This window comes from Biomphalaria glabrata, chromosome 13 (assembly GCF_947242115.1).
Source record: "Biomphalaria glabrata chromosome 13, xgBioGlab47.1, whole genome shotgun sequence".
In the NCBI taxonomy this organism is placed as follows: domain Eukaryota; kingdom Metazoa; phylum Mollusca; class Gastropoda; family Planorbidae; genus Biomphalaria; species Biomphalaria glabrata.
Genome location: NC_074723.1, coordinates 28,942,210 through 28,969,224, shown reverse-complemented (window position 1 = coordinate 28,969,224; position 27,015 = coordinate 28,942,210). Strand labels below are relative to the sequence as shown.

The 27,015-nt window shown below is 33.1% G+C and overlaps 1 protein-coding gene across 2 annotated transcripts; it reads left to right on the top strand.

Annotated features, from left to right (window-relative positions):
* The first annotated feature begins 1,361 nt into the window (after positions 1-1,361).
* On the top strand, positions 1,362-26,770 carry LOC106066402 (GMP synthase [glutamine-hydrolyzing]-like). Of its 2 annotated transcripts, none has more exons than XM_056007483.1 (18): positions 1,362-1,480; positions 10,292-10,386; positions 12,492-12,583; positions 12,966-13,080; positions 14,015-14,112; positions 14,402-14,505; positions 15,270-15,463; positions 15,866-16,031; positions 16,304-16,455; positions 16,913-16,973; positions 17,440-17,552; positions 17,758-17,863; positions 18,407-18,522; positions 19,375-19,500; positions 19,965-20,080; positions 20,855-21,008; positions 21,159-21,308; positions 22,907-26,770. In XM_056007483.1, the coding sequence occupies exons 2-18, from the start codon at positions 10,294-10,296 to the stop codon at positions 23,006-23,008; spliced, it is 2,058 nt and encodes a 685-aa protein (XP_055863458.1). In that variant the 5' UTR covers positions 1,362-1,480; positions 10,292-10,293; the 3' UTR covers positions 23,009-26,770. The 2 variants fall into 2 exon arrangements, with proteins under 2 accessions (XP_055863458.1, XP_055863459.1); XM_056007484.1 differs by lacking the exon at positions 1,362-1,480 and adding an exon at positions 3,677-4,619.
* Positions 26,771-27,015: the final 245 nt, after the last annotated feature.

Here is a 27,015-nt window from a genome sequence, read left to right as displayed (position 1 = left end):
ATGTAGGAGCAGATAATGTGTACGTCGGATTAATGAGTGTGACGGTTTAAAGAGTGTCGGATTATCGACAGTCGTAATGCAAAATGTCGATTCATCTAAAACATAAAGTTGCACATAAAGTTATTCACTTATTTAATCAAATACATTGTACTTTTTAGATAGTTTTTTTCTCCAACTTCCCATTCTCAGATTAATCTGAAATTTTGCACAACTAATCAATGTCGATAACAAAACATGAATCAATAAAAAAAAAATAACCAATTAGTTAATTAATTAGTGGCAGATAATTAATTTGTGTTTGATATTGTAAAAGGGAAATAGACTTTACAATACTGAGAGAATATGGCTGTAAATGTGCAATTTTTTCCCTTATATAAGCTTATATTTTTTTGCTTCTTCTTGTTTTATTTCATCCTCCTCTGGACACGCAGGTGTCTGCTAACCTAAGCATGAACATTGCATTCAAGAAAGTAGTGGTTGCTAGTAAACCTGATATCGTTTGTTTATAACGTTAATCAAGAAGTGATATGAGGTTATCTATAAATATAATTAAGCATTTACAATTAGTGAAACAGTTTTGTGTCTTATGAGTAATCCCGCGACCAAAAGGAAATCATCTGCTGAGGACAGGCGTAGAGAATCTAAACTATTCTAAACTGACCGCCGGCAGACAACGATTTGGCCTGCGCTGAATGTGGTAAAATATGTAGATCACAGATATGTCTGTGTAGCCACAGCCAATGGAAGTCACGATGTAGCCATGTGTAGCTGTGTGAAATGTAATCCTTAATCTTCAAACTCGAAAACAATTCCTATTTTTGTTGTGTTTAAAAGTGATAATCATTGAGTTAGTATTCTTAACTTATGAATAAACACTGGTAACTGGTATGGCAGTATTGTTTGAAGGAACTTTTTTTTCGTAAACAATAAAGAGATCACTAATTTATTTGATAAAATTAGAACAACATTATGAAGTTTGTGTTTACTAGAAACGATAAAATTACAATTTTATATTTAAAATACTTTTTTTTTTACATCAAGGGAGCGTAACTACCAATACTTACTCCAAAGTTTTAAAATAATTATCTCCCTTATGTCTATTTACTCACATTCCTCCCCCTCTCTAATACATACTACTCTAATTAGTTATGAATCTACCACTAGATCTAGTACGTGTACAGACTCAGACTTTGTCAACTGATTTTCTCATTTTGAATAATTTGAAATATGTTTGTTCTTTGCAAATAACAGAATATGTTTTAAACTGGAATGTGGTTATAATGGACAGGAGAATTTGGATAACAAAATTTTGTGACTTAAAATTTGGACCTACTATTTTTGTACCCGAATGAGAACGAAAGAAAAAAAAATTAAAAAAAAAAATTTCTGCGGAAGCTCATACATGTGTGTCTTTGGATGAAATAGAATCTAATCTTCTTTTAGAAATCCGAAACTGCACTTGCTGGAAAACCAATAACAGGTAGATCTATATAGGTCTACTTAGTTGTAGAGTGAATATCTACAGCTTTCATAGAATAGTCCTTATAATTTAAGACAATTTAATGTTTTTGCCCCATGTCAGTAACAGTCAATGTCATCATTATAATTATATCATCATGATCATATGGAAATAATTGGGTATTAGTATACGACACTAGAAACGCTAAATTAGGTTTCTCTTATATTTTCAGAATATGCAGAAAAAAATGCAGATTACAAATATGTAATTTGATTTCCTCGGAGATAAATAGTTTTTAAAATATATATTTTTAAGTTTTATTTCTTATTACCATATAATGTCATTGGAAATACGCCATTTTGGTTTTAAGGCTTAGTACTAGACTATCTCCCTTGAATTACTTGCCAACTTTTTTCTGTTGCTGCTTTGTCTTTCTTTCTAGCAGCTATTAGATCTAATATTAAAATTCATTTAAAATGCAAACAATCTTTTGTACTTTGAAAAATAACTAAAAATCGAAATTAAAATCATGTAGTTAAAGTAATAACAACAGACAAAAAAAAAATAATAGAAAAATAAAAAAATAACTCTAAGCCTAACAAAATATCTTTTATTGGCAAAATAAAAGTAATTAAATAAATAGATACCGGTACCCTGACTTTAAATACATGAAAATAATAGACATTAAATGTTATTTAAGATATTAAAAGCATGCAAGAAAAAATCAAATAGCCAAATAGATCTAATCTGAATAGATTGTAAGATGAAATATTAATCAACACTTAAAAATTTAGGCTAAAGCATCATACTCCAAGCAGTGGATTTGGCAAAAAACAGTTACATGTGGCCTCTTGTGGTACAACCACATCAAAGTGATTACCATTTGTATGCAATAGTGTTATGTTGCAGCATATATGGTTGTCTGTGTGAGATAGTATGTATGTGTTTGCATCATGAAATAAAGGTTTTAATAATAGCCATGAGTATTTTGTTTTGTTGTGGTTTGGTGAGAATGTATAGGTGTCTCTTTGCAGTAGTGTAGCAGCTGCAAGCATTTCTGCAGTTGTGGCCCATGTTGTATCTTTTTTCATCAGCTCCATATGCTGCTGTTAAAAAAATATGGTAGCTATAAGTACAAGTTCTTTATCCTTCTCTTATTATGTACGGTAACTTATAATCATATTGAATGAATAACAATGCACAATATAAGAACAAGCAATATCTACAACAAGGTAGAGAAAGTAATGATAGGACTGAAGAGTGGAAGGGAACTCCTTTTATAACAGATTCGGGAAATGTTACAATGGCATCACAGTTAGTAACCTTGTGATGTCTCCAAATAGGGATGGGGCGATGAAAATCAAAGGCTTTATCAAATCTCTTTAATGAGATGAAAGAGCTTCAAGATAAAAATACTATGTCACTACTTCTGTGGACCAAATAGGGGAGGGGGACTAGAATCTATGACAATCAGTGTGTATTTGTCATACGTAACTACTTCTTGATGTAACTACTTATAGACTGCCGGCCAACACGATATGATCCAACCACGGGAGTTTTTGTCGTACATAACTATCTGTAGAAGCTGGCCGACATTATAGGATACAACCAATAGAGTTTTGATCGTGACATCGTTATGTTGCGTCACGTTTCAGTCTTAGTCTCATCCGACTAGACCTCAGTTGAACTGCATGTCGGTGAAACGAACCGACAAAGAAAGCGAAGAAGGATAAATTTTGACCAAGTAAAACACCGTACCGTGCCCTTCTCCCTTTATGAGCATACCAGCGATCCTAGCAGTAGATGACCTAATATGACCACGGCGCCGGCGAAGCTCCGAGCAGGGGAAGGTGAAGTTACATCACACCTAGTTCTGCCATAAAGACAAAGATCGCGTGTGACGGCCGGCGCAGCGAAGCTCCGAACAGGGGAAGATGATTACATCACATCTAGTTTTGCCGTAAAGACAAAGATCGCGTGTGACGGCCGGCGCAGCGAGGGTTTAAAGGTACGTAAGAATAAATGGAGACAATCGCCACCTGTACGGTACGGCGGGAGAGAAAAACTTGCTTTGGACTCCGTAACGGAATGTAATACATGGGCGCTAGTGGATCCATGTGAAGAGAAGGGTTGGTAGGTGGAGTCGCTAAACCCCCCCCCCTCCCCCCCCCCCCCCCCCACAACTACACATCTTAAACAAATTTAGTGTAATAGGTGAGGAGGTTTTTTTTTTTAATGAACTCCGAAAGTAAAGATGCATAAATTATCTAAATAGTAGTGTATATGCTTCTTACCTGTTTCTTTATACATTGGCTTTTGTTCCCCACTCTATGCAAAGTAAATTTCAGATTGTGAAACATGATAGTTTAACAGGTGCTATGTAACGTTTAACAAAGACGTTCGTGATCTAGTTACACTCGACCTATCCTCCCTCCAAGAGAGGTGGAGCCAGAGTTAGTGGTAAGAGTTATAAACACAGACATTAGTCCTATCTGATCATAAAACACACGCCAAAAAATCTCTGGTAGACAGTAGACTCCACTCAGAAGACCTCACGGCGAAAGAGAAAGGGACACTGATCTGTGTCAGCTTCATAAAATTCTTTCTCTTCGTGGTGTGATTTTACGAAAATAGCGCTCAAAATTCGTTAGAAATGTATAGATCTAACTGTAGTCTTAATCATCAACAGATAAACATAAAAGTATTATTTCTTATAATAATAAGTTTCCCGTACTAGATCTATATCATTTATTGTCATTGCTCTAAAAAGATCACTAAGTCATAATGCATAATTTTGTTCAAAAAATAATAATAATTAAACATAACATGTATATCTAGATGCGTGTTTCATTTCATTTAATTCATGCATATTTGTTATCATTATTTCGCTTTGCTTGGTGAGTTAATATATTAATTATAGATCTAATTGTTAACATATATTTTTTAATTAATAATTTCATAAGTAGAAAAAAAAGAAGAAACAACAAGTTCATCAATTTATTAATAACATTTTATTTAGACCTTCATTTCAGTAAATACACTTAAAAAATCATAAGTTGACAGCATAAGAACAAAAACTCTCTTTAAAAAAAGTTATTGAAAGTTCAATATAGGTAAGGGAGATAAATATTGTTAACAAACAACACTGTGGTCGGCAAAGGTATCTGCGTATCTAAACTATTACCGATTATATTATTTATTATCATGACAATCATGATGATAGACCTCTAATTATCATTAATTTATTTATGATTTAATTTATGATTAAATAATAAGCTAAACTATTAATATTCTAAAAATAATTAGATTTTATTAGATCGATTCTAGATCTATATTCAGTATGTTCGTATGTTGTCTATAATGAGTCTATAATGACTATAATCTATATTATTACTAGATCTATATATACTGTAACTAGATCTATATCTATAAGCCTGCAGTGCTATATTATAAATACTAGGTATAGACTTATATACTAGATGGAGTAGATGGAGTATTACTACTTATAGAGGAATAATCTGAAGATCATCTAGCTAGATCTAGATTATTCTAGATAGTGGCTTTTGAAATACAAAGATGTATGTGTTCAAAAGCAGATCTGTAGGAGTGTAGGACTAGATTTGACTACCTCTAGACTCTAGATCTAGATTTTATCATTGTTATTATAATTATACATTGTTATTGTACACACTGTCTACTATGGTAACTGATGATTGAAGTCATTGACACTGATTTTTAAACTTATATATATATTATAATTATACAGTATGACTATGAGTGGGACTAGAGTAGGTAGTTGCATCAAAACATTTTAATTAATGATTAATCCTATACCACCAAAGAATATGTAATAGAATATAGAATGAAAGAAGATGAAAAATGCTTTCCAACAACACCTAATTTATGATGCTAGCATTATTGGTTCAAAAATATTTATTATTTTAGATAGCTAGATTTACAGATTTTAGCTACTTGTGTCTCAACATCGACAGACAGTCTAAAAGAACTGCCAAGCATACAGATCTTTATTATACTTTATGTTAATAATCAATGATATTGCCTGGTATTAAGAAGTGATGATTCAATTTTACATGTTTTAAAGTAGACATTATTTTATTAATGTAAAAAACTGGCATAATTGATAAAAGGTCATCACTACCTTAGTGAAATTTTAGTACATGAAAAAAGTGTGCTAAGTTTTAAAGGGTCGTTGACTTAAAATTTGAATCTACTAGATTTTTGTATCTGAATGAGAACAAAAAAAAAAAAACAATGAAAAAAAAAATCATAATCATAATAAATTTGGTATCATTGGAAAGCTGAATGAATTTTCTAAGTGTATGGTTAAGAAATTTATATGTAAGGAGATCTATATTTTTTTCCTTGTTATTTGAAAATTTCTCATTTTTCTGATTAAAATATCTTGGAAATAGTAAGAGACAAAAAAAAACTTTTTTTTTTACTAGCCGTTAGAGCAGGGGTTCTCAATCATGGGTCGCGACCCCCTTGGAGGTCGATTGACGATTTGCCAGGGGTTGCCTAAGACAATTGCAAATATGGACTGTTATTGTCTATTCTTCTATTGCTGTATGTGTGTTACAGTGTGTATGGGGGGAGGGGTTCCGGCAGAGTGGTGGGTTGTAAAAACGGGTCGCCGAGCATAAAAGGTTGAGAACCGCTGCGTTACAGGAACCTCTTTTCTTAAGAGCAAACTCAAGAATAAAAAACACTCAGTTATAAAGCAATGTCTTTTCTTATGGCATGCTTAATTTCAGTTCTGTAAAACCTGAACAGTAAACTGTTTTAATGTCAAATGTGTTTTTAGATCCAAAATGGCTGCCTGTGCAAGTACCTAGACTAGAGTCTAGAGTCTCTAGAGTAACTAAGATGTCAGATAATAGATCTAGATCTAGACATAAGTATTGAACTAAATTATTCCCAATGTTGTTGCTAAAAGATGCCTAGTCTGTTGTTGAGTGGTCTTGATGGCTTGGACCCTTCTCGCTTACATCCCCTGTCATCCTAGGATGTAATTACCTTCTAAGCTGAAGGAAGCTAGAAGAAACATGTAAAACAAAGAAAGCTGATGTACCAGTAAATATAGATTTAGAATCTCCTCTCTTGACTATCATGATCAACTCATCTCTCGGACTAAAATAATAGATCTAGATCTTGACCTTCTTCTGTCTCGGCAGACAATGGATGCACCCAGATTAGTCACTGGCTTTGGTTTCGTCTTGAGATGGGGCAGAATCTGGTGTGACTGATCAAGTCATATATATATATAAATGTAATGTATTATTATTATTGGCCTCCTTCAGTCGTAGAATGACTATGGTTCATCTCAGAGCAAGTGAGATGAAAGCCTGGGCATTGTTTATGGTTGGAACGATATTGCCCACACAGCAGTTCTCCCCCTCCGCGCAGCTGATGTGACCAAAGGAACGGAATATCCAATACAGTTTGGGATCAGTAGCGCCGCAGGCTCTGCCAGGCTGTAGTAAGGTGTGCCACAATCTGCCTAAGGGGCACCAGCTCCTGATTTTTCCTCAGGGTTGTCTCTCGAAGCCCTTCCCATGTTTGGGTATAGCCTCAAGGCAGCGAAGGTTTGGATTTAGAGTTTTCCTGCTCCTAGATGGATAGCCAACCAAGGCTAATGAGCCCCTCCTACCCGAAGCTTACTGGTTTAGGCGCCAGTTGCTCGCCTTTGCCCCTTCTCCTGTCTGTGGTAACAGTTCTGCCAGGCTCAGTAACTGAACCACAGGTGAAGGCCAGGAGTTGGACTGGTTGTCAGAGGCTATTTGAGACTCATTTCATTGGAAGCATTTTATAGGTAATGATGGGTTTAAGACCATTAGCACTTCCTGGGTTAACAACCTTGCGGAACCAATATGTATATACTATTTAATCTAGATGTCATAGGTGGTTTAATAAAAATGTCAATGCACTTATAAAGCTTTCATTTAAGAACTTGTAGAAAGATTTCCCACTGCACCTAATTTATCCTTGTACCTTGTACAACAATATTATTAATTTCTTTTAAAAGGTTGAAAATTTACAGTTGAAAAAAAAAAGATAATCTGGGATCACCATGTTAAATTTGATTAAGAACTCTAAACTGCTGTTATCAGTGCTTTTGTATGTTCCTCAATGACTAAATTGAATAAGCTTGGCTAGATGTCTATGCCAAGATGGCTGCCTGATCATGCGGTATGCGCACTGGGCTCTCGTGTGGTCATCTTTATGGTCCTTGATTCATACCTTGCTCGCTGCCATCCCCAGATGTTCTGCTGGAGGTTTGGGCTAGGATGTAGGTTCTCTCAACATCCAAAACATGTAAATCAAACATTTGTACAGATGATGTTGTGATAGCAATACACTATTGACAATATGAACAGTGTTTCATTTCAAAGAAAACGCCCAATGCTTTACAATGTTTTTGTTTTTTTCTCCGGCATGGTTTTTTACCTGAGATAATTTAGATCTAAGAAAATTAAATCCATAATTGGTCATGAATTTAAGGGAATCAATGCAACTTCACTGCAAGATTTTTTATCAACTAGACATTGCATTAAACTTAAGCAATTACACATTTCTTGCTGCTATTTAAAAATGTGGCTAATGGTTTAATTAAATAGTCAAACATAAAAACAAAATAAATAAACATTTGATCTTAAATCCATTAAATACAAACCAACACTGTAATAATTAAAACTTAGGCTGCAATCTTCCCATGCTGTTCGGTGCATTGGATAGAATGCTCTCTCTGCAGAAATGGGTCATTGTCACAAGCAACATTTTTAGATTCTTCCAATCTAGTATTATTTTAGATTAAGATGGCTCTGTTTTCGCTTTCTATTTTTTAAACCTCTATGTTATGTATTTGGAGAAAGTGTTATTATTTGTCTAAGGATATATCCTGCGAATCTCATATTCTATGATGTTGTGTTTGACTAATGCTGATGAGAGTACCAGTAGCCCATATGATTTTATTGAGGTTTATCTGTTGGCTGATTTTGGGTGCATATCTATTGATACAATTACACTTTGTATAAGCTTTGTTATTTTTAAAAAGTATTTATTATGTTTTTCTTGTTTTACCTTTCTCGTTGGCCTCACCAGATTCCGTAGCTTGTAGTAGCTTATCCTCATTCATGTTACAGTGGACTCTTTCCCTAAGCACTATTCAATGTATAGCTTTTTAGGCCTAGAACAACAATACACTAATTAGAAATGTAATTTGTAATATCAAGTTATGTAGACACAAAAAGAAGTTTTTGATGAAAGAAAGTAGTTTTAAAGGTATGAAGGCTATAACACTTTTGTCTGCATGTGTTTTTAAGCAGCCCCCGAAAGGGAAATAGCCGCTATTAGTTTTGTGTGGTCTGTCTGTCCATCCCATTTAGATCTCATAAACTAGAAAAGATATTTAAAATCCGACATCATGATTTTTTAGACCTTACAAAGTTCTGATGCAACTGCTACTTTTTTCTTTCAACTATGCAAGCATTCTTTTTAAAATAAAAATACACCATTTTTACAACTATTCACTAATAATAGTAAAAAAAACACGGGAGACAATTTAGTAAGGGAGATGACATTTTACCCTATGTTTAACACATTTATACAAATGATTTTAGATTTTTTGTAAAAAAAAACGAAAGCATGTCTCTTCTTTTTGTATCGACGGAGATAGAGTTGTAGTTATTGATAGTTTGTAGTTCATAGTTACTGATACTCTTTCTGAAAATATTTTTTGAAACCTGCCTTTTTTGTTACCTGCCAAAGCGAACCACTTCCGGGGCAATTTTTTAAACAAAATATGTAATTAGCATTAGTCTCATAAAGAAAGATAAAGGCACATTTCTTGTTCCATATGCTAGGACAAATTCATACAAGTCTTCTTTCTTCCCTCATGCTAATAAAGCATGGAACAAGCTTCCTGATCAGTCAGCAAAACTAATAAGTAGATTTTAAATCTCTTATTAACATGCATAACTAGATTAATGTTTGGATATACATAAGACATAATTATCTTCTCTTTTGAAGGAACATCAGTATAATATAAGAGATCTAACAGATGGTATATATGTAAAACAGGATTAAATATTTTTACAAAGCTGTCTCTCTGGTAAAAAGTGTGTACTCGCTATCTCTCCCACACTTATTCTTGGATCAAGCTGAAACTTCGCACAATTATTCATTGACATAGACAAGACATGAATATTTTTTTTAAAGTAACCAATTAATTACTGGTAATTCTTTACAGGGGAAACTAATGCTTCACATATATGGCTAAATTTGTTGGGTTTAGTCCCCTCAAATAACTCTTTTTCTCCCTCATGCATTCTTTGATCAAGCTGTCACTTTAAACAATTAATTAATGGTAATTAATTATTTTGTTTGATATTGAACAAGGGAAATAACTTGTACATTATTGGTAGATATAGTTTTAAGGACGATTTTTTTAAATTTTGCTTGTTAATCCAATGTTTATATAATAAAGAATATAAAAATGCTTTAATATCTTAACAATTGTTGTTGTTTTTTTTACTTAAATCAAAAACTTTATAACATTCTGCTGTGACTTGAAGGTAGTTCAATAACCAGCCTGATATCCAAATAATGTTGTTGTTTTTTTGCCAGTTCATTACAAAAAAATGTTTACCTTCACTTATCTCTTCTTGTTTATGTAATTGATATAGTGGTTTATGGAGATAATCATGATTAAATTATAAGTACATCACTATAGATTTGTACAGGCTTTGTCAACAATCTTAGTAGGTTAGTTTTAAGACTGCAGTATTCATTAACGTGTTGTTTGTGTCCCAGCAATGAATGGCAAAGTTGATGGCCATGTCAATGGCGGCGGTGAATCTCAACATGAGAAAATTGTCATTTTGGACGCTGGAGCACAGTATGGGAAGGTAAAGTACTGGGTTTTTTTTGTAATATATTATTATACTTGATTTTAGCCAAACCTTTAAATAAAAACATCAAGCTTTTTGTATCCCAAAAGATACTAGTTCTAAAACTGTGTTATACATAACAATAAAGTAAACTTAACAAATGACAAAAGCTTTTTTTCTTCTTGACACAATTTTTGTGTGTGTTCCCTTTAACTTAACAAATGTCAGAAGCTTTTTTTTCTCCTTGACACAATTTTTGTGTGTGTTCCCTTTAACTTCATAATAGATGTGAATAACTAATGAGTTTTTATATCACACAGCAACAACAATTATATTGTAGGGCAATCGTTATAATATCTTTGGGCAATATAAAAACAACTTCTTTAAAGTCTTCTTTCTAACAAAAGTGTTTGTTTAATACTACTAAATCAAGTGTGCAGAAGTCAGAATTCTTATAACAGGATCAGCGCTGTCAAAAGAGGCTTTTTGTTATGCACTTAAATTTTTCCTTTGCTCATACCAACAGTAGTCCTCCACCATGGTAGGATTCCAGTTACCTTGCTGTCTGTTCTCCATTGCAAAAATATTGTTATGATCTTCTCTACCAGGCCTTCTGCAAACACTGCTCAACAACACAACACAGCACATCTAACACAAGAACTTGACAACTAGATCTTCAATAAACTATGTGGCGATTTAATTTACAATTACATCAACAACAGCCAATAAACACAATTGGCTACACTAACTTAAAATGCTTTGCTACACTACAGAACTGCCTAACTAATCACTACAAGTCTCTCTAGCTCGTACAGCTACATTTTCAAGAACTCCCAAGGTACAGCACAGTCCTTCTCTTGCTGTCCTGGACTCAACTGTCCTTTCTTACACACTGTCTCTCGACTGTAAAGACTTTTGGTCACGTGACCACAGCACATGTCATACTTGCATGCATTAGCAGTACTGTCCTTTGTTCAACAACCCTGACCTGTGTGATAGCCCTGAGTCATGTGTATCAGTAGGCTGCACACACATTAACCCTTTCAGTCCGCCACTGGAGTTAAAACAATATGTTTGTGGAGTCTCTGACTGTGTGTGTCACTTATGTCCTCCTAATAAGTTGGAAATAAATCAACATGGGAATTTAGGCAATACATTGTTAATGTAGTTCAGAAGCCAAGGTGTTCATATGCTATTACAATGTTGTCTACAACTTCAGTGTAGTTTTCACCTGGAAGTTTTATACTAGCACAAATAAATCTTAAAAGCTCTAAACCTTGAGTTTTGTTCTGAATGTTTTAAATGAGCAATATTTCTTTTTCACATTCTGGAAATCATTTCTTTGACCTTCAAATGTGGACAGGCAGCTGTCAGTTTATTGATTTTGGTCCCAAGATTCAAACATGACCATTTAAAAAAAGATCAATTTTAATTTAATGTGAACTCAATGTAAAATTTTAAAAAATTTAATTCTATAACAAATGTAGATATTAGCAGTAGCTTTTAAGGGGAAAAGAGGGAAATAACTATGTCTGTTTGTCATTTAAATATATAATATACATAAAAAAAACAACAATTTTTTTTTAAATTTTAATATTTTTAAAAATCTTTTATTCTTTTATACACTTAGTCAATTATTCATTTAAAATATCACATAGGGCTTATAGATCTAGCTAGAAAAAGGAGTTTTGTTGACAGATGAATTGGTATATGGATCATCATCACAAATATGGTTCTTTTGAATAGTCCCAATTATTAAATTTGAAAAAAAGGATGAAGGTCAGAGTCATTGGAACTTAGTCTGAGAGTAAAGAAGTGTAATTAGATATTAAACTTTATTTGATAAATATGCTGAGTAATGATAGTGTGAGAGTGAAGTATCAGAATTAGATCCAAGATGTTTTAACTTCATCTGATACATGTGCTGTGAGAATATTTTGTATTGCACCTTTCATGCATGCTCAGTGTGCTTTGGTCCAATCTCTTATGGGTGATCAGCATACACAACTTAGCTCGAATTGGGATTTGAACTCAAGCCCCCTTGCTACGTAGCTAATCAGTTTAGGTCACTCAGCCACACATTCTAAATTTTTGTAAGTAAACTCTGTTTTGTCTCCACTCAGGTGATTGACAGGAAGGTGAGAGAACTTAATGTTGACTGTGATATTATGCCCCTGGACACTCCTGCCTATGTCATCAAAGAAAAGGGATACTTGTAAGTTTTTTGGATAAAAGTACTCTTTTGTTATGTCAATAATAGCATTATTAATATTCATCAGTATATAAATGTATATATTATTATAAATACATGCATAGTAGCAGATGTTGGTTTTACTTTGTTGTGCTTATGTAATACAATGTAATTAATCAATTCATAATGTAAATAAAATTTTTATTAAGCTGTGACTAAGCAAAGAAAAAAAAGTTAAGATAAATCAACATCAACCTGGTCCGAGAACTTCATTACCTGATGTTATTTTTAGTTGTATTCTTGATTTTAAATCATTTTCCAAATAAGTTCTTTAATGTTGAAATAAATATTTGATCACAAATTTATCCTTAGAAAAAAACATCAACAGATTTATGTATGATTTCAGGGCAATTATAATCTCTGGAGGTCCAAGCTCAGTGAATGACCCATCTGCTCCTGAGTATGACCCTGATATATTCAAATGTAGTCTACCAGTATTAGGCATTTGTTATGGAATGCAGGTTAATATTCTTGTCTTATTGAAATGTATTACATTTGTTATTTCACGCATTGCTGGCGTCTTGGTCCAAACTAAAGAAATCATAGTTTTTAGTCTGTCTGGTATAAATCTTTTACATTTATCATGCAGAGATTTTGCACAATTATTCATTGTCGAAGACAATACATAAATCAATAAAAATATTAACTTAGTTATTGAACTGCCTGGCAGTAATTATGTGGGTTTTCCCCTTATATAAGCGTTGCTTTTTAAAAAATTGTTTTTATATTTGGTTGTTGTTTTTAAATTTTTGGGCTTGCCTGAACTCACCAGGCATCAAAAGAAAAGGTGTTTGTCAATCAGACTTGGTTCCTAGGAAACTTGTTAACCATTGGCCACAGAAACTACTGTTGTTGGCATATCTAGTTCAATGGATATGTGGTATAACAAACTGTTTACTTGATATCTACGAGTCCTTAAATGTCCAAACCAAACAACAGAATGAATAGCTATAATTTAGTATAGAATAAGAAAATCCGGACTTTTTATATACAAAACATTATTACATAAAGAAGGGCACAGTCCATGTCTTCAAAATTCACTGTAACTGTCTCTTCGTCTTTTGTCCGTTATTTTCCCTAACCTATTTCAGTTCTAACTTTTTAATATACTGTTGTGTCACTAAGGAAATACCCAATGAAACCCAACTTCTATGCATCTTTCTATTGAGTCATTCCACTACATAGAATGGTGGATCTTGAAAAGAATTTTACTTCACCTCCATATATATCTTATCTGTCATTTATATTGTACATTGACATGAGTAATAATTGGATGGGTTACAGAAAACAAAAATGCCTGTGCTGCTGTTCAATATATTATCTCAACAAGTAACACACAATATTGCATTGTTTTTATGAATAGTTCTGATTCCTGATTTCATTGTTTCCACGTAGATGATGAACAAAGAGTTCAATGGAAAAGTTCAGAAGACCACAACCAGGGAGGATGGACAGTTTGACATCACTGTGGATGTTAGTTGCACTCTATTTAAGTAAGCTATTGATTTCACTATCCTTCATTCTATGTTAAAAGTCTAATTCCAATTAGTTGCACTCTATTTAAGTAAGCTATTGATTTGACCATCCTTCATTCAATGTTAAAGTCTAGTACCAAGAAGACAAAATGTTATGATTCAATCAACCTGTTGAAATCTGCAATCTATTTCATTATCATCAGTAGGTTGGAATGCTGTTTGAAAGAATCAAACCTCTCTTTATCAACCATTAACTTTATCATTGTTGTATGTAGAGAGGGCACATTCAACTTTATACTCTATCCAGGAAACTTGATGAAAAGCAACATGTTCTTCTAACACATGGTGACAGTATTACACAGGTGGCTGATGGATTTAAGGCTGTGGCACACTCTGGCTCTATTGTTGCAGGTAATGACACTCATTTGTAGGGTAAAAGAATTTTTCCTTTCAGGTGTAGTGGTTAATAGGGCAGATAATGTGAAGCTCTTTTGCCAAGGTTTATGAGGGTATAACTGGCATAACAACCGCCTTTATTTTCTTCAACAAATGTCAGGTACCTATCAGAGTTGGGTTACTCAGTATGTCCTAAAATTCCAATCTTTAATGGGGTTTGAATTTGTGATCCATTGGTTTTGAAGCTAGGCACTTTTGTTTTATAGATTATATTAAATTTGTCACTTTAACTGTACAGAGACTAAATCATTAACTGTACACATACTAGACTATTAACTTTACAATCAATTGATCAATAACTACAGACTCTAGATCATAGCTTTGTTAAGTCTTTCATGCCATTAATGTCCAATTCACTCCTGTATATTTCATCTGATAATAGGTAGAGTGAGACAATCATTTTTGTCCCTCGCCCTGAATGCAGCATATTTGCGTCTTTTGTTGTATATTTTGTTTTGGTGCATAATTTAATTTTAACCTTGACGTCCTAGTAGATTCTTTAAATCTTGGATTCTTTATTCTGTTTTTCTCATGTATAAGGGTAACATGTTTTCTTATCAAGACTTGATCAAATATTAAACAGTTGTTTATACGTCTGATGTCTTACTAAATAGTACTAAATAACTAACTAAAATAGTACTAAATATTAAAAGTTAGCTCTAACTTGAAGTTGTGTAATTAAATACATTTTGTAATTTCTTCCCTTATTTTTAATGCAGCTATTGCCAATGAAAAGAGTAAACTCTATGGAGTTCAGTTTCACCCTGAAGTTGACTTGACAGAGAATGGGAAGAAAATGTTGAGCAATTTTCTGTTTGAAGTGTCACAACTGAGTGGAGACTACACCATGAGCAGCAGGGAGGAGTCTTGTATCAAGTACATTAAGGAGACAGTCAAGGATCACAAAGTTTTGGTAAGTCTTGTATCAACTACATTAAAGAGACAGTCAAGGATCACAAAGTTTTGGTAAGTCTTGTATCAAGTACATTAAAGAGACAGTCAAGGATCACAAAGTTTTGGTAAGTCTTGTATCAAGTACATGAAGGAAGACAGTCAAGGATCACAAAGTTTTGGTAAACTGATCACTGCCACCTATGTGTCTTGGTTTTGTTGACATATTTCTTTCTCACAACTAATATCAACTTGGCCTGCCTAAAGCCAATTTATTTAGCAAAGATTGTTGTTTTAAATGGAATTATTTTTCATATTGTAACTAAGTTTTAGTTTTTGTAATAGATTACTCAAACTAGTTACTTATGACCTGTCTTTGTTTTTTTTTTCCGGCACTGACTTTATGTTACTGTTGTTGTTGTAGATGCTGTTGAGTGGAGGCGTGGACTCCACTGTTTGTGCTGCCCTCCTACACAAAGCTCTAAGTGAGGACCAAGTAATAGCCGTGCATATAGACAATGGGTTTATGAGGAAGAATGAAAGTGACCAAGTGGAACAGTCACTCAATAAAATTGGATTAAAAGTTCGAGGTTGGTGAAAAATGATCTAACTTTTTATCTAACTCATGAAAACAAAGACTAGCTGTTAACTTTTTTGTTGAAGATGTGTTTGAATAAACATACCAATGTTGTTTCTACAATGAATAAAATATTATAATAATTAAAGTTTGTTAAAGCTTAGTATCTGTGCTGGCTTTCATATAACGAATACATTGCATGTGGGTGGGGCTAATTGAAAGCAGGTTTGGGTTCAGATCCAAGATTAATGTTAAAAATTTGAGTTATATATTTTTTTTCCCCAGTGATCAGAGCCTCTCACACATTCTACAATGCCACAACATCTATACCGATAGACAAACAAGATGGTGGGTCACGTAAAAGAAAAACCAACACACTGAACACAACTACAAACCCTGAGGACAAACGTAAAATTATTGGAGACACTTTCATGAAGGTATTTCTTAGACATCAGCATCAATGACTCTGGTCTAGGAATAGTCTCTTACTGCCTGGAATGGCTCATTTTAGCTTTAAGTCTCAACATTTTTCAACTCATCTTGATCTCATATGAAATCAATTTAACAGATTTCAAGTATTGCAATGATTTTGAAAGCATTTCCTTTTAAAGAGAACATTTGATAAATTATTATCATTTTCATTAATTAAAAAACAAATTAGCAAGAGTGGTAGTAGAATAATTAGCTTAGATCATTATAGAAATGCCTTTGGAATTTAGCATTTAAGTTTTTTACTTGATGATTTAGTATTGATCAATAAAAATACCACATTGCTGGTGTTGCAAATGTCAAAGTTTACTTTGGTTTTAATGAATACAATGGTATTTTAAACTTGATAATGATTTTTGTTATGACAGGTTTCTATTAAGGTTTATTATATTTGTGACATGACAGGTTGCTAATGAGGTTGTGGATGAGCTAAATCTAAAACCTGAAGAAATATATTTAGGTCAAGGTGAGTAAAAGAACAAGGCATATTAATAATATATAATTATAAACTTGACTTCACAATATCTCAGTGATGGCCTTCTTCCACTTTTTAAAAATCCTTTTGCTTATAATCTTTACCGATCAGTTGTTTATTTTGTGGAGTTTGGGGAGGCTCCTTAATGGCAAGTATATTTGAAATGTTATTCTGAAATAAGACGAACATATCCTGTAGAAGGGCGGGAGATGACTAAGTTAGGTTTATCTCACATCAAATGTTCAATAAGAATCAATAAAGCAATCTTAGTCTTTGGCAGCCATCTGTTACTATCTCTATACCTAGCTTACAAGCCTCTTCTGCCTAAGGAAATTCTTCTGAAATCAAAAAATTTTGTTAAAAACCTTTAGCTGTGGAACCGACTTGGGTGTAATTCTTTTGCTTTCTATTACCTTATAGTTTTTAATAGCATTATTTATTAATGTTTTGCTTGTAGGAACTTTGAGACCTGATTTAATTGAGAGTGCTTCAGCTTTGGCCAGTGGAAATGCTGATGCCATTAAAACACACCACAATGATACAGATTTGGTGAGAGAATTGAGAAATCAGGTACAACATTTTTTGTCATATTCTGAAATTTAAGTTATTTAGAAAGTTTTGGATGGTTTGTGTACAGTTTTATCTTCTATCTAGCCAAAAAGTTTTTAATAAACATAGTTATTTTAAAATGTTAAGAATGAGAAAGAAATTTAATTTGTTTTAATATATTGTCTGTTTGCTACTTTCAAGTTTTATTTTCTCATGACTTATCTAGGGACGTGTTGTTGAACCTTTAAAAGATTTTCATAAAGATGAAGTTCGAGCTATCGGAAAAGATTTGGGGCTTCCTGAGGAACTTATACACAGACACCCATTTCCAGGTAGATCTATTGCATTGCTGTTCTTAAAGCTACTCATTATTTAAAGTACTGTTTATGTGCCATTGTAATTTATTGAACTTCTTTGTGTTTCAAAACATTTTCCAATGCCCTAAATAGGTAACTGGTCAATGTAATTGTCAAAATGACATCTGATTGTTGTTGTATTTCATCCATTTATGTAGTGAGAAGCTAGTACATTGTAATGATCAAATAACATTTTCTGTTAGAAACGTCCATCATCTCTTACACTGAGCTATTAAATATAATTCTATGCCATTGACCAATGTAAGTTGATAGTTGTTTATAAAGAAATATTTTATATCAGTGAATGCTTACATCAGTTGGATGGCTGCCTGGTCGTGCGGTTTGCGCGCTTGACTGTCGTTCAGATTTATCGATGGTCCAGGGTTCAAACCCTGCCCGCTCCCATCCCCCGTCGTCCGGCGGGAGGTTTGGACTTGGAAGTAATTATCTTCAACTTTGAAGGAACATCCGAAACATGTAAAACAAACAAAACAAACATCAGTTATTTCTCTTGTTCAGGTCCTGGGTTAGCTATCCGTGTTATCTGTGCTGATGAGCCCTACATCTGTAAAGATTTTGCTGAAAACTCTGTCATGCTTAGAATAATTACAAGTTTTTCAACTTCCTCCAAGACAGTAAGTTTGTTTGATCTCTAACAATTTATGTTGGCAACTATTTTTATATGTGTACATTTGTCCATACATCATTATTTGTGTTTAAAGCCAAATTTGTATAATAATGCTGGAAAAAAAAACAACACTTTTGTCTATTTAGAACAAAATCATACCAATTCTTTTTGTCTTCTTCCTATATTATAATTTTGTGTAATGTGTTTCCATGCCTGTGGTTCAATCTCTTTTATGGACATATATGTTTTACATGTTGTCTCTTTTACATACAACAGAGAACTCAAATAAAGTTTAATCTTGAATTTAAAAAAATGTCTTAGTTTCCATTATGATTTCAACTCTTTTTTTATAGTGTAGTGCTTGTAAAAAAAGATTAAGTTTAAAAAAAAAATTACTTTGTACAGTTGACTCTTGATAGTCTGATAGTTTCTTGGGAGTGTGGGATTACTGAAAATGTTAGATCACAAAAGGTTAGCTGTACTTCAAAGAATTTAACCATTTATGCCAAGAAAATTCTGTTTTTGATGTATAAGATTTTCTCTTAAGAGTTTCCAATCTATAAAATACACGATAGATGAAAAACAATTATTTATTATCTAAAAAATACAAAACAAATGATATCAGATTTCTAATGCTCCATTAAATAACAATTTTAGCCTACCTACATTCTAAAAACGTATGTATACCTATTTATGCATATGTATTAATTACTTGAATCAGCCTCTGTGCTGTGTCAGACTATCTAGAGTCAACTGTATTTTGTGAAAATATCTTCCTTATAAAATACTGGACATTCCATAATTCCTATATCTAGAAGTGAATGTTATTTTTATTTAAACTGCATTTCCTTTCACACAGCCACATTCCCTGCTGAACAGAATCAGGTCAAGTTCTTCAACAGATGAGCAGGAGCAACTGATGAAAATTACCTCCCAGTCGTCTCTTATGTCATTGTTATTGCCCATCAAAACTGTTGGAGTGCAGGTAACATCAATGAAAACATTTCTCAATTTCTGCATGAGCGTGTGGGGCGAGTGCTAGATTCTGAGATCAACTACTCCCTAAAAGGCTAGGATGTAGTATTATCCATTTCAGGACATTCCAGAGTCTCATAGCTTCTAAGCGTACTTAAAATCTATTGGATTAAGATGTTACAGCTGGTTATTGGGTGACCAAGCCATAGAGAGAGAGGTGTCATGCACTTAACCTGTCACTATAGGCTTATTTTATACTTTTTAAAACTGCATTTATGAACCCCCCACCTCCCATTTATTTTTCAGTCCATTATGAGATTAAGACATGACATTGGATATCAGTTGTATTTTTTCAATTTGTCCATTAAATTATGGGCATATTTGTGGAGGTTTTAAAACAAAAAAAAACAAATGCTTTAAAATTATAAGTTTATTTTTAATAGACTGATATGCATCTTTTATGTCTGTCATCAGGGTGACTGCAGAACATACAGCTATGTGGCCGCACTGTCCTCAGAAGATGAACCCAATTGGGAGGAGCTAATGCTTCTGGCTAAAATAATTCCAAGAATATGTCACAGTATTAATAGGTACTAACTGATTATGGTTATGTATGTACAAGCCTTGCTGCCCAGTGCTGACAACTTTGTTGTTCGTATTTGTCACAATCACAAAAAGTTGCTTACTTACATCTATAATTCTCAACATTTAGAGTTCATTTGTTTTCTTTACATAAAGTACCAGTGCCTCCATCAGGAGGTAGGAATATAAGCTTTACTGGAGTGTCTCAGGTCTGAAAATGGTTTTTTAAAGAGCTTAGAACTTGGCAGCAAAAGCTGGCTAAAAGAATTTTTGATCATATATAAAAAAATGTTACCTTCTTAGTCTTCATTTCCTCCCTGTTCCCACTAGTGAGTAGACCCACAGACACAAATAATACTTTCACTCCATCATGAAGAGAAAAATTTCCCTTTCAGACCTATGAGGCAGATGAAGTAAAGGTCATCAGTTGCCCATGGTTAACAAGGGTGTCACGTGACCAGCACAACAAACAATCACCTTTACTTTTCTCCAACTATTTTCAAGTACCTAGAGGTACCCTAAAGATCCCGAAATTAAAAAATCCCAGTCTTTACCAGGATTCAAACCTGGGACCCCTGGGTTCAGAAGCCAAGCACTTTACCACTCACCTTGCCTCCTGAAGAAAAAAAAAAAGATAATGAAAAATTTGACAACTTTATTTGGTCATATTTTTTGGTTAAGTTGCCTTACTTTAGCCTTGGTTATTCAAGTTGTGCTAGCTTAGCTAGACAGAGCTATAGAGTGAGGGGACAACTACATTGTAATATACAATATCTCACCAGGGTTGTATATGTATTTGGTGGACCTGTCATTCATCCAGTGGAAGATATCACACCCACTTTTCTGACCACTGGGGTGCTAGCAACACTCAGACAGGCTGACTATAATGCTACAAGAACATTGGCAGAGGCTGGTCTGTCGGGCTCAATATCACAGGTAATTTATTGTTTCGTTTTAGTTATTTTATGACCATATCATAATTGATTCCAATAATCATACATGATGAATGTTGTAAGAAACCATGTCAGGTGATTATAACTTAGTACCCATGTAATTATAATTTGATTCTATTTTGTTTTGTTTCAGATGCCCATTGTGTTAATCCCTATTCACTTTGATAGAGATCCCAGCATGCACCTTCCATCCTGTCAGAGGTCTGTTGTGATTCGAACCTTCATCACCAATGATTTCATGACAGGTGTCCCAGCTACGCCAGGGAAACATATACCTGTCAAGGTTTGTTGAATTTACTCAAATTTAAATCACAATCTAACAGCCTCTCAGTTAGCCACAGCATTTACTAGTAATGTAACTGTCACACAAGAGATTCTTACATTTACTTGAATCTACCTAGAAACATTAACTTAGAATGACACAAAAGACATTTATGCAAACAAACACTTAAGAACATGCAGCCACTATTCAAGCAAAAAATGGATTACGGTGAAAAATGATGATTCTCACAAGATTGTACATGATTTTATTAGAAATGCTTATAAATGAACAGAAGCTGTGTTAGTCTTATATAAAAGTTGGCAAAGGTTTAAGATATATAAAAAAAAAAACAAGGCCCAAAATAAGATAAAACTCAATAAAATAGTGACTGTGGTGCTGTTTCGGTTTGGATGAGGAACATCACTATTGTATTTAGGAACTATTTTATTGTTTATAATCAGGTTTGACATTATAAGCATATTTTTGGTAGGATTCGTAGCTCTTTTGAAATAATCTTATTGGATTTGGCTAATCATAGAGTTTACAAAATCATACATAATACTGAGTTAGTTACCCTTTCTTTTTTTAGAGACATTCTCATTTAAGAATTATCATTGATTCATTGGAAGAATAACAATATAATACAGTGAATTTAAATTTGAAAGAACTGCATTAAAAAAGAAATGAGGCCATAACATGTAATCATTACAATCTTGGTAAACGATAATTAGCCACAGCTAACACACAATTACACATAATAACAGGTCATTTAAATTTCATAGTTTTACTTTCCATACTACTACTATTACCTTCAGGAGGTACAGTGGTAAAGTGCTTGGCTTCCTAATCAGGGGTCCTGGGTTTGAATCTCTGTGAAGACTGGAATTTTGAATTTCGGGATCTTTGGGGCACCTCCAAGTCCACCCAGCTCTAATGGGCATCTGACATTAGTTGGGGGAAAGTAAAGGTGGTTGGTTGTGTCTTTTTTTCGTGTGCTGGCCACGACACCCTCGTTAACCGTGGACTACAGTAACAGATGACCTTGACTTCATCTGCCTAATAGGTTGTAAGGTCTGAAAGGGCACTTTACTTTTTTACCCTCCATACTAGTCTGTCTTACCCTCCATACTAGTCTGTCTTACCCTCCATACTAGTCTGTCTTACCCTCCATACTAGTCTGTCTTACCCTCCATACTAGTCTGTCTTACCCTCCATACTAGTCTGTCTTACCCTCCATACTAGTCTGTCTTACCCTCCACACTAGTCTGTCTTACCTTCCATACTAGTCTGTCTTACCCTCCATACTAGTCTGTCTTACCCTCCATACTAGTCTGTCTTACCCTCCATACTAGTCTGTCTTACCCTCCATACTAGTCTGTCTTACCCTCCATACTAGTCTGTCTTACCCTCCATACTAGTAGTCTTACCTTCATACTAGTCTTACCCTCCATACTAGTCTTACCTTCCATACTAAGTCTTAACTCCTGACATACTATACTTAAGTGACTTGTAAATAAACTTGACAATATTAAACTCAATTTCACTTTCAACATATATTTGTTCAAGCTTTCTTGACCTCATTTCGCTCAGTTGATTTATTCTAATATTTGTCCTTTCAGCATCTTGAAAAGATGGTAGAAAATGTGTCTCAGGTACCAGGTATATCCAGAGTGCTCTATGATCTGACAGCCAAACCACCAGGCACAACAGAGTGGGAGTAGGGTGGTCATTGGAATGTCCCACTAGCCCCAGTACACCTAGTTTTGTGTTGTTGTTTGGATTATATTTTTCTAACAAAAAAAAAAGAGTTATTAATGTTCTTTAAAAGAGTGGATTTGTGATACCAGTGTTTGATTTGTCATTTCTCTCTTTGTTGTGGCATTTTATTTCTTTACCATGGCATTACACTACAGTCATTTAGAGTGACATTTCAGTCATCTATCATGGCATTTCATGTCATTAAAATCTTCCATATTGCATTACCGTACAAACTTGGTCCTTACCATTTTTCTTACATTCTAGAATTCAGATTTTAGCTTGCTGATATTATTTGTTTTCAACAAACTATGATATTTAGATGTTGACGCTTTACTGTGAGTCTGTCCACTGTGCCTGTCCACCTGTGAGTTTATAGTGTCGATTTCTCTTTATCTACTTTGGTATAAACTCATACTTTAGTTGTATATAAACAAGAATTCACAATGTGTGTAAATGTTCAGTCTTCTATTAAAGGGAAATCAAAGGACTTTTTGTTTCTTTTGTATTCAAAGGAATTTAAGCCTTGCTGAGACAGTCACCTTCTGAATGGGTTTTACTGAATAACATATCAAATTCTTAAAGGGGAAAAACACTTTTTTTTCCCATCTTATATCACAATGAGACAATTATATTGATATAATATTTCTTAATTTTTAAAATGATGTTTTCAACCTTGTGGTAGTGTTGTTTGGTTGTGCTGTTAGTGTTATTTGTTTGTGTCTTTGTGTCTTAGTTTAGAAACCTTGGGGCTCCTACTCTATTGTGAATCAATTGATATGACAGTATTAGATAATGTTAACCTTCTCTTGTTGTTGATGATCTTTCTCTCCTTACCCAAAATCTGGTATTTAAGAAAATTTAGTTTGGTGATTGTACAGGTTGTCTTAGAGATACCAAAGTAGTGCTAAGTAATAAATATCAAGTGATACTCTCTAAGAAGAATTGCACATTGAGATGTCTTTAATCTCTAAACTAAAGTCAAACATTTACTGCTGAAAGATTTTTTTTTTTCATATTTTGATTACAATTTTTTTTTTGCTGATGTTTTATAATTTAAAAAAAAATGGCAGACATTTTATTGCACTCTATTTTTTTTAATGAACTAATTTGGTGGTGTTGTTTTTTTGTTATTACTTTGTCATGTTTCAACTGCATAATTCTCAGACTAATTAAATATGTTTCTCAAAAAAAGAAAAAAAAACTCTACTTTTTTTGTTTGTAAATTTAGAGGGACAATTTTTGTTGGTAAAATAATATTTATTAAAGAAAAAAAAAAGGATATCTTAGAAAATATGTTTAATATCTTTCATTTTAATAATATTATAAGTCGATTTTTATTTCATATAAGAAAATTTTGTTGGATCTCAGTTAATTACAGTTGGATTAAAAACAGAAGTATTAGACTTGAATCTAATCTATCTATCTCAACTATCTCAAAACTTTTTTTAAAACCAAAACATAACACATTAAATTGCTAGTGTATTGAAAATATGAATTTCATGTTTTATTTATAAAGATATTGAATAAACATTAAATTGGTTGCTGCCATATATTTTTTAATAATTAAAAAATATCTTTTGCAAACAAAATCTGTATGTGCTGGTTTAATGTGATTCAATAAGAACTTATAAAATTATATCCTCAACAATACCTGTCGTTTTTTTGGTGAGTAGTGTGAGTTATTATTTCGCCAACATTGCCAGCTGTTTTTTTAAGTAATTAGCTTGAGCTCATAAAGACATTATTATTAACAAGCCAAAACAATTGTAGCTTGCTATTATCAACATCAAGTTATTGGTTACAAAGGTGTTTGATAAGTCCCACCTCCTGATTCAAATCATCATGTTTAATATTCAATGGGCACCCATTGTTCTTGAATTGGTTTTATATAATGTTCAGTATTATTATTTTTCCCATTTAGTTTTTAATTATGAAGTCTTTTTGTGTGTCTGCATTTATTGAGATGTTGCGCTGTTGTTAGATCAAGGTGTAATGCATATATCTGTATATTGAAACTTTTTTTTAAAACTATGCTATTTAAACAACCAATTATATCTAGAAATAATAAACAGAAATATAATTAGGACATTACTGTCATCATCTGTGGGTAACATTGTCCATTTCTAAAGATAAATCAGCTCTCCAAAGTAAATTCAACTTTTTTTTTTATTTACAAGTACATATACATGTATGGGTTGTGATAGCTGAGTGGTAAAGCATTTGGCTTCTAAACTGAGTTGTCTCAGGTTTGAATCTCAATGAAGACAGGAATTTTGAATGCTCTAATAGATGCCTGACATTAGTTGGGGAAAGTAAAGGTGGTTGGTTGGTTGTTGTACTGGCCTCTTGATACCTTTGTTAACCATTGGCCACATCATCTGCCCTTTAGAAAGCAAGGTCTGAAAGTTGTACTTTTTTTTTATACATACATCAATGACTGGGAAGCCAATTATTTCAAGTCTCTTTCTACCTGTCCACTGTCAGTCTTGGAGAGGATGAACAACCCCTGTTCAGTCTTAGTTTTTAACTTTTTTGGTCACTTTTGCAGTAAGATTTTCCTTTTTTTATTAGACTTTGTAAAATGTCATCATCTTGAATTTCTCATGAGATCAGGGAGTTTATTTATGTTTGTAATATCTGCATCACTGTGTTTGTAATGCTTACATCAGTGTTTGTGCATTACTCTTGAATCATGGTGGACATTTAAATGCTTTCAGTGTGATCTATTTCTTTCAAGTAAAACCAATGTGTAATTATTTTATTTTTTAATTTGATAAATTATGAAAATTTTTGTTTTCAAGGTTATTCAAGGCTAGTCTATACATGTCAGACCATCATAGTCCATGTAGGTGCAATTCATTCCATGTAAAAAAAATAAAATTTAAAGCAATTTGATCATAACATTAAGTGAAATTATTGTCTTAAGAATTTCTTTATAACAAAAATGGACTACCTATTGAAGTTTAGTCAGATTTCTTGATTACAATGGGAATACACAGAACCCCGTACCATGAAATCTTACCTTTTTTTTTTAGCACATAGTTTCATTTTGCCAATTTAAAAAAAAATGTAGTGAATGAGAGAATTTGAATATTCTCAAGAAATAGAGCTGTCCAGCAATTTGTACTGCTCAACTAAAGAAAAACTTCATTGGAAAATTGAAAACATAGAGGACATGAAGTAATTGAAAGCTGTTGTCTAACCTTTTTTCACTTTGAAACCTTTTGTATTAGTCTCATCAAAGTGATCCAATGAGGTCACTATAAACTCAGCACTAAACAGGCCATCATCTTATCATCTTTTTCCTCTGACAGTGTCAAGTTTGTTTTTTTAATCCCTAGATGTGTATAATCCAGCTCAAGGGACATAGTTGTTGGTCCTCCCCTAGCACTGTGCACAAAACTTCTCATGTCTCTTCTAATCAGAATTTATTTCAAGGAAAAGGTTATTCTTAAGTAATCTGTGTCAACTTATTCAGATTTTTCCTTGCACAATTTGTATATGGTTCAAAAGTTGGCCACGTTTTTTCCAATTTGTGTACTAAGAAAATAGATTTGAAAGGAAATATTTCTATTTACATATCTGGCAGCTAGAACAATGTGGCATTTAAACAAAACTATTGTTCAAGATTTACAATATTTTAAGGTAGTTTAGTAGTACTTGTTTTGTTTTTTTTGTTTTGTAAGTTGATAGCCAAGAAAATACAATAAAAATATTATGATTTATTGCTTTTTTTCATTTTTGTTTTAACATATTCAGTTTTGTTGCCGGTTGTCTGGGTATAATCTTGAACACAAACAAAACTAAAACTTTTTTTTTTACTAAGTTTCAGTGACTTCAGAGCTGCCTCTAAACTCCTTGTTACCATTTCATCACATCTGGTATCTTTGAAATTTTAATGTTTTGTCCACTGATTTCTTCAAGTAGTACAAAATATTGACCAACCCAAGTTTTTATTCCAGCGTAGAAA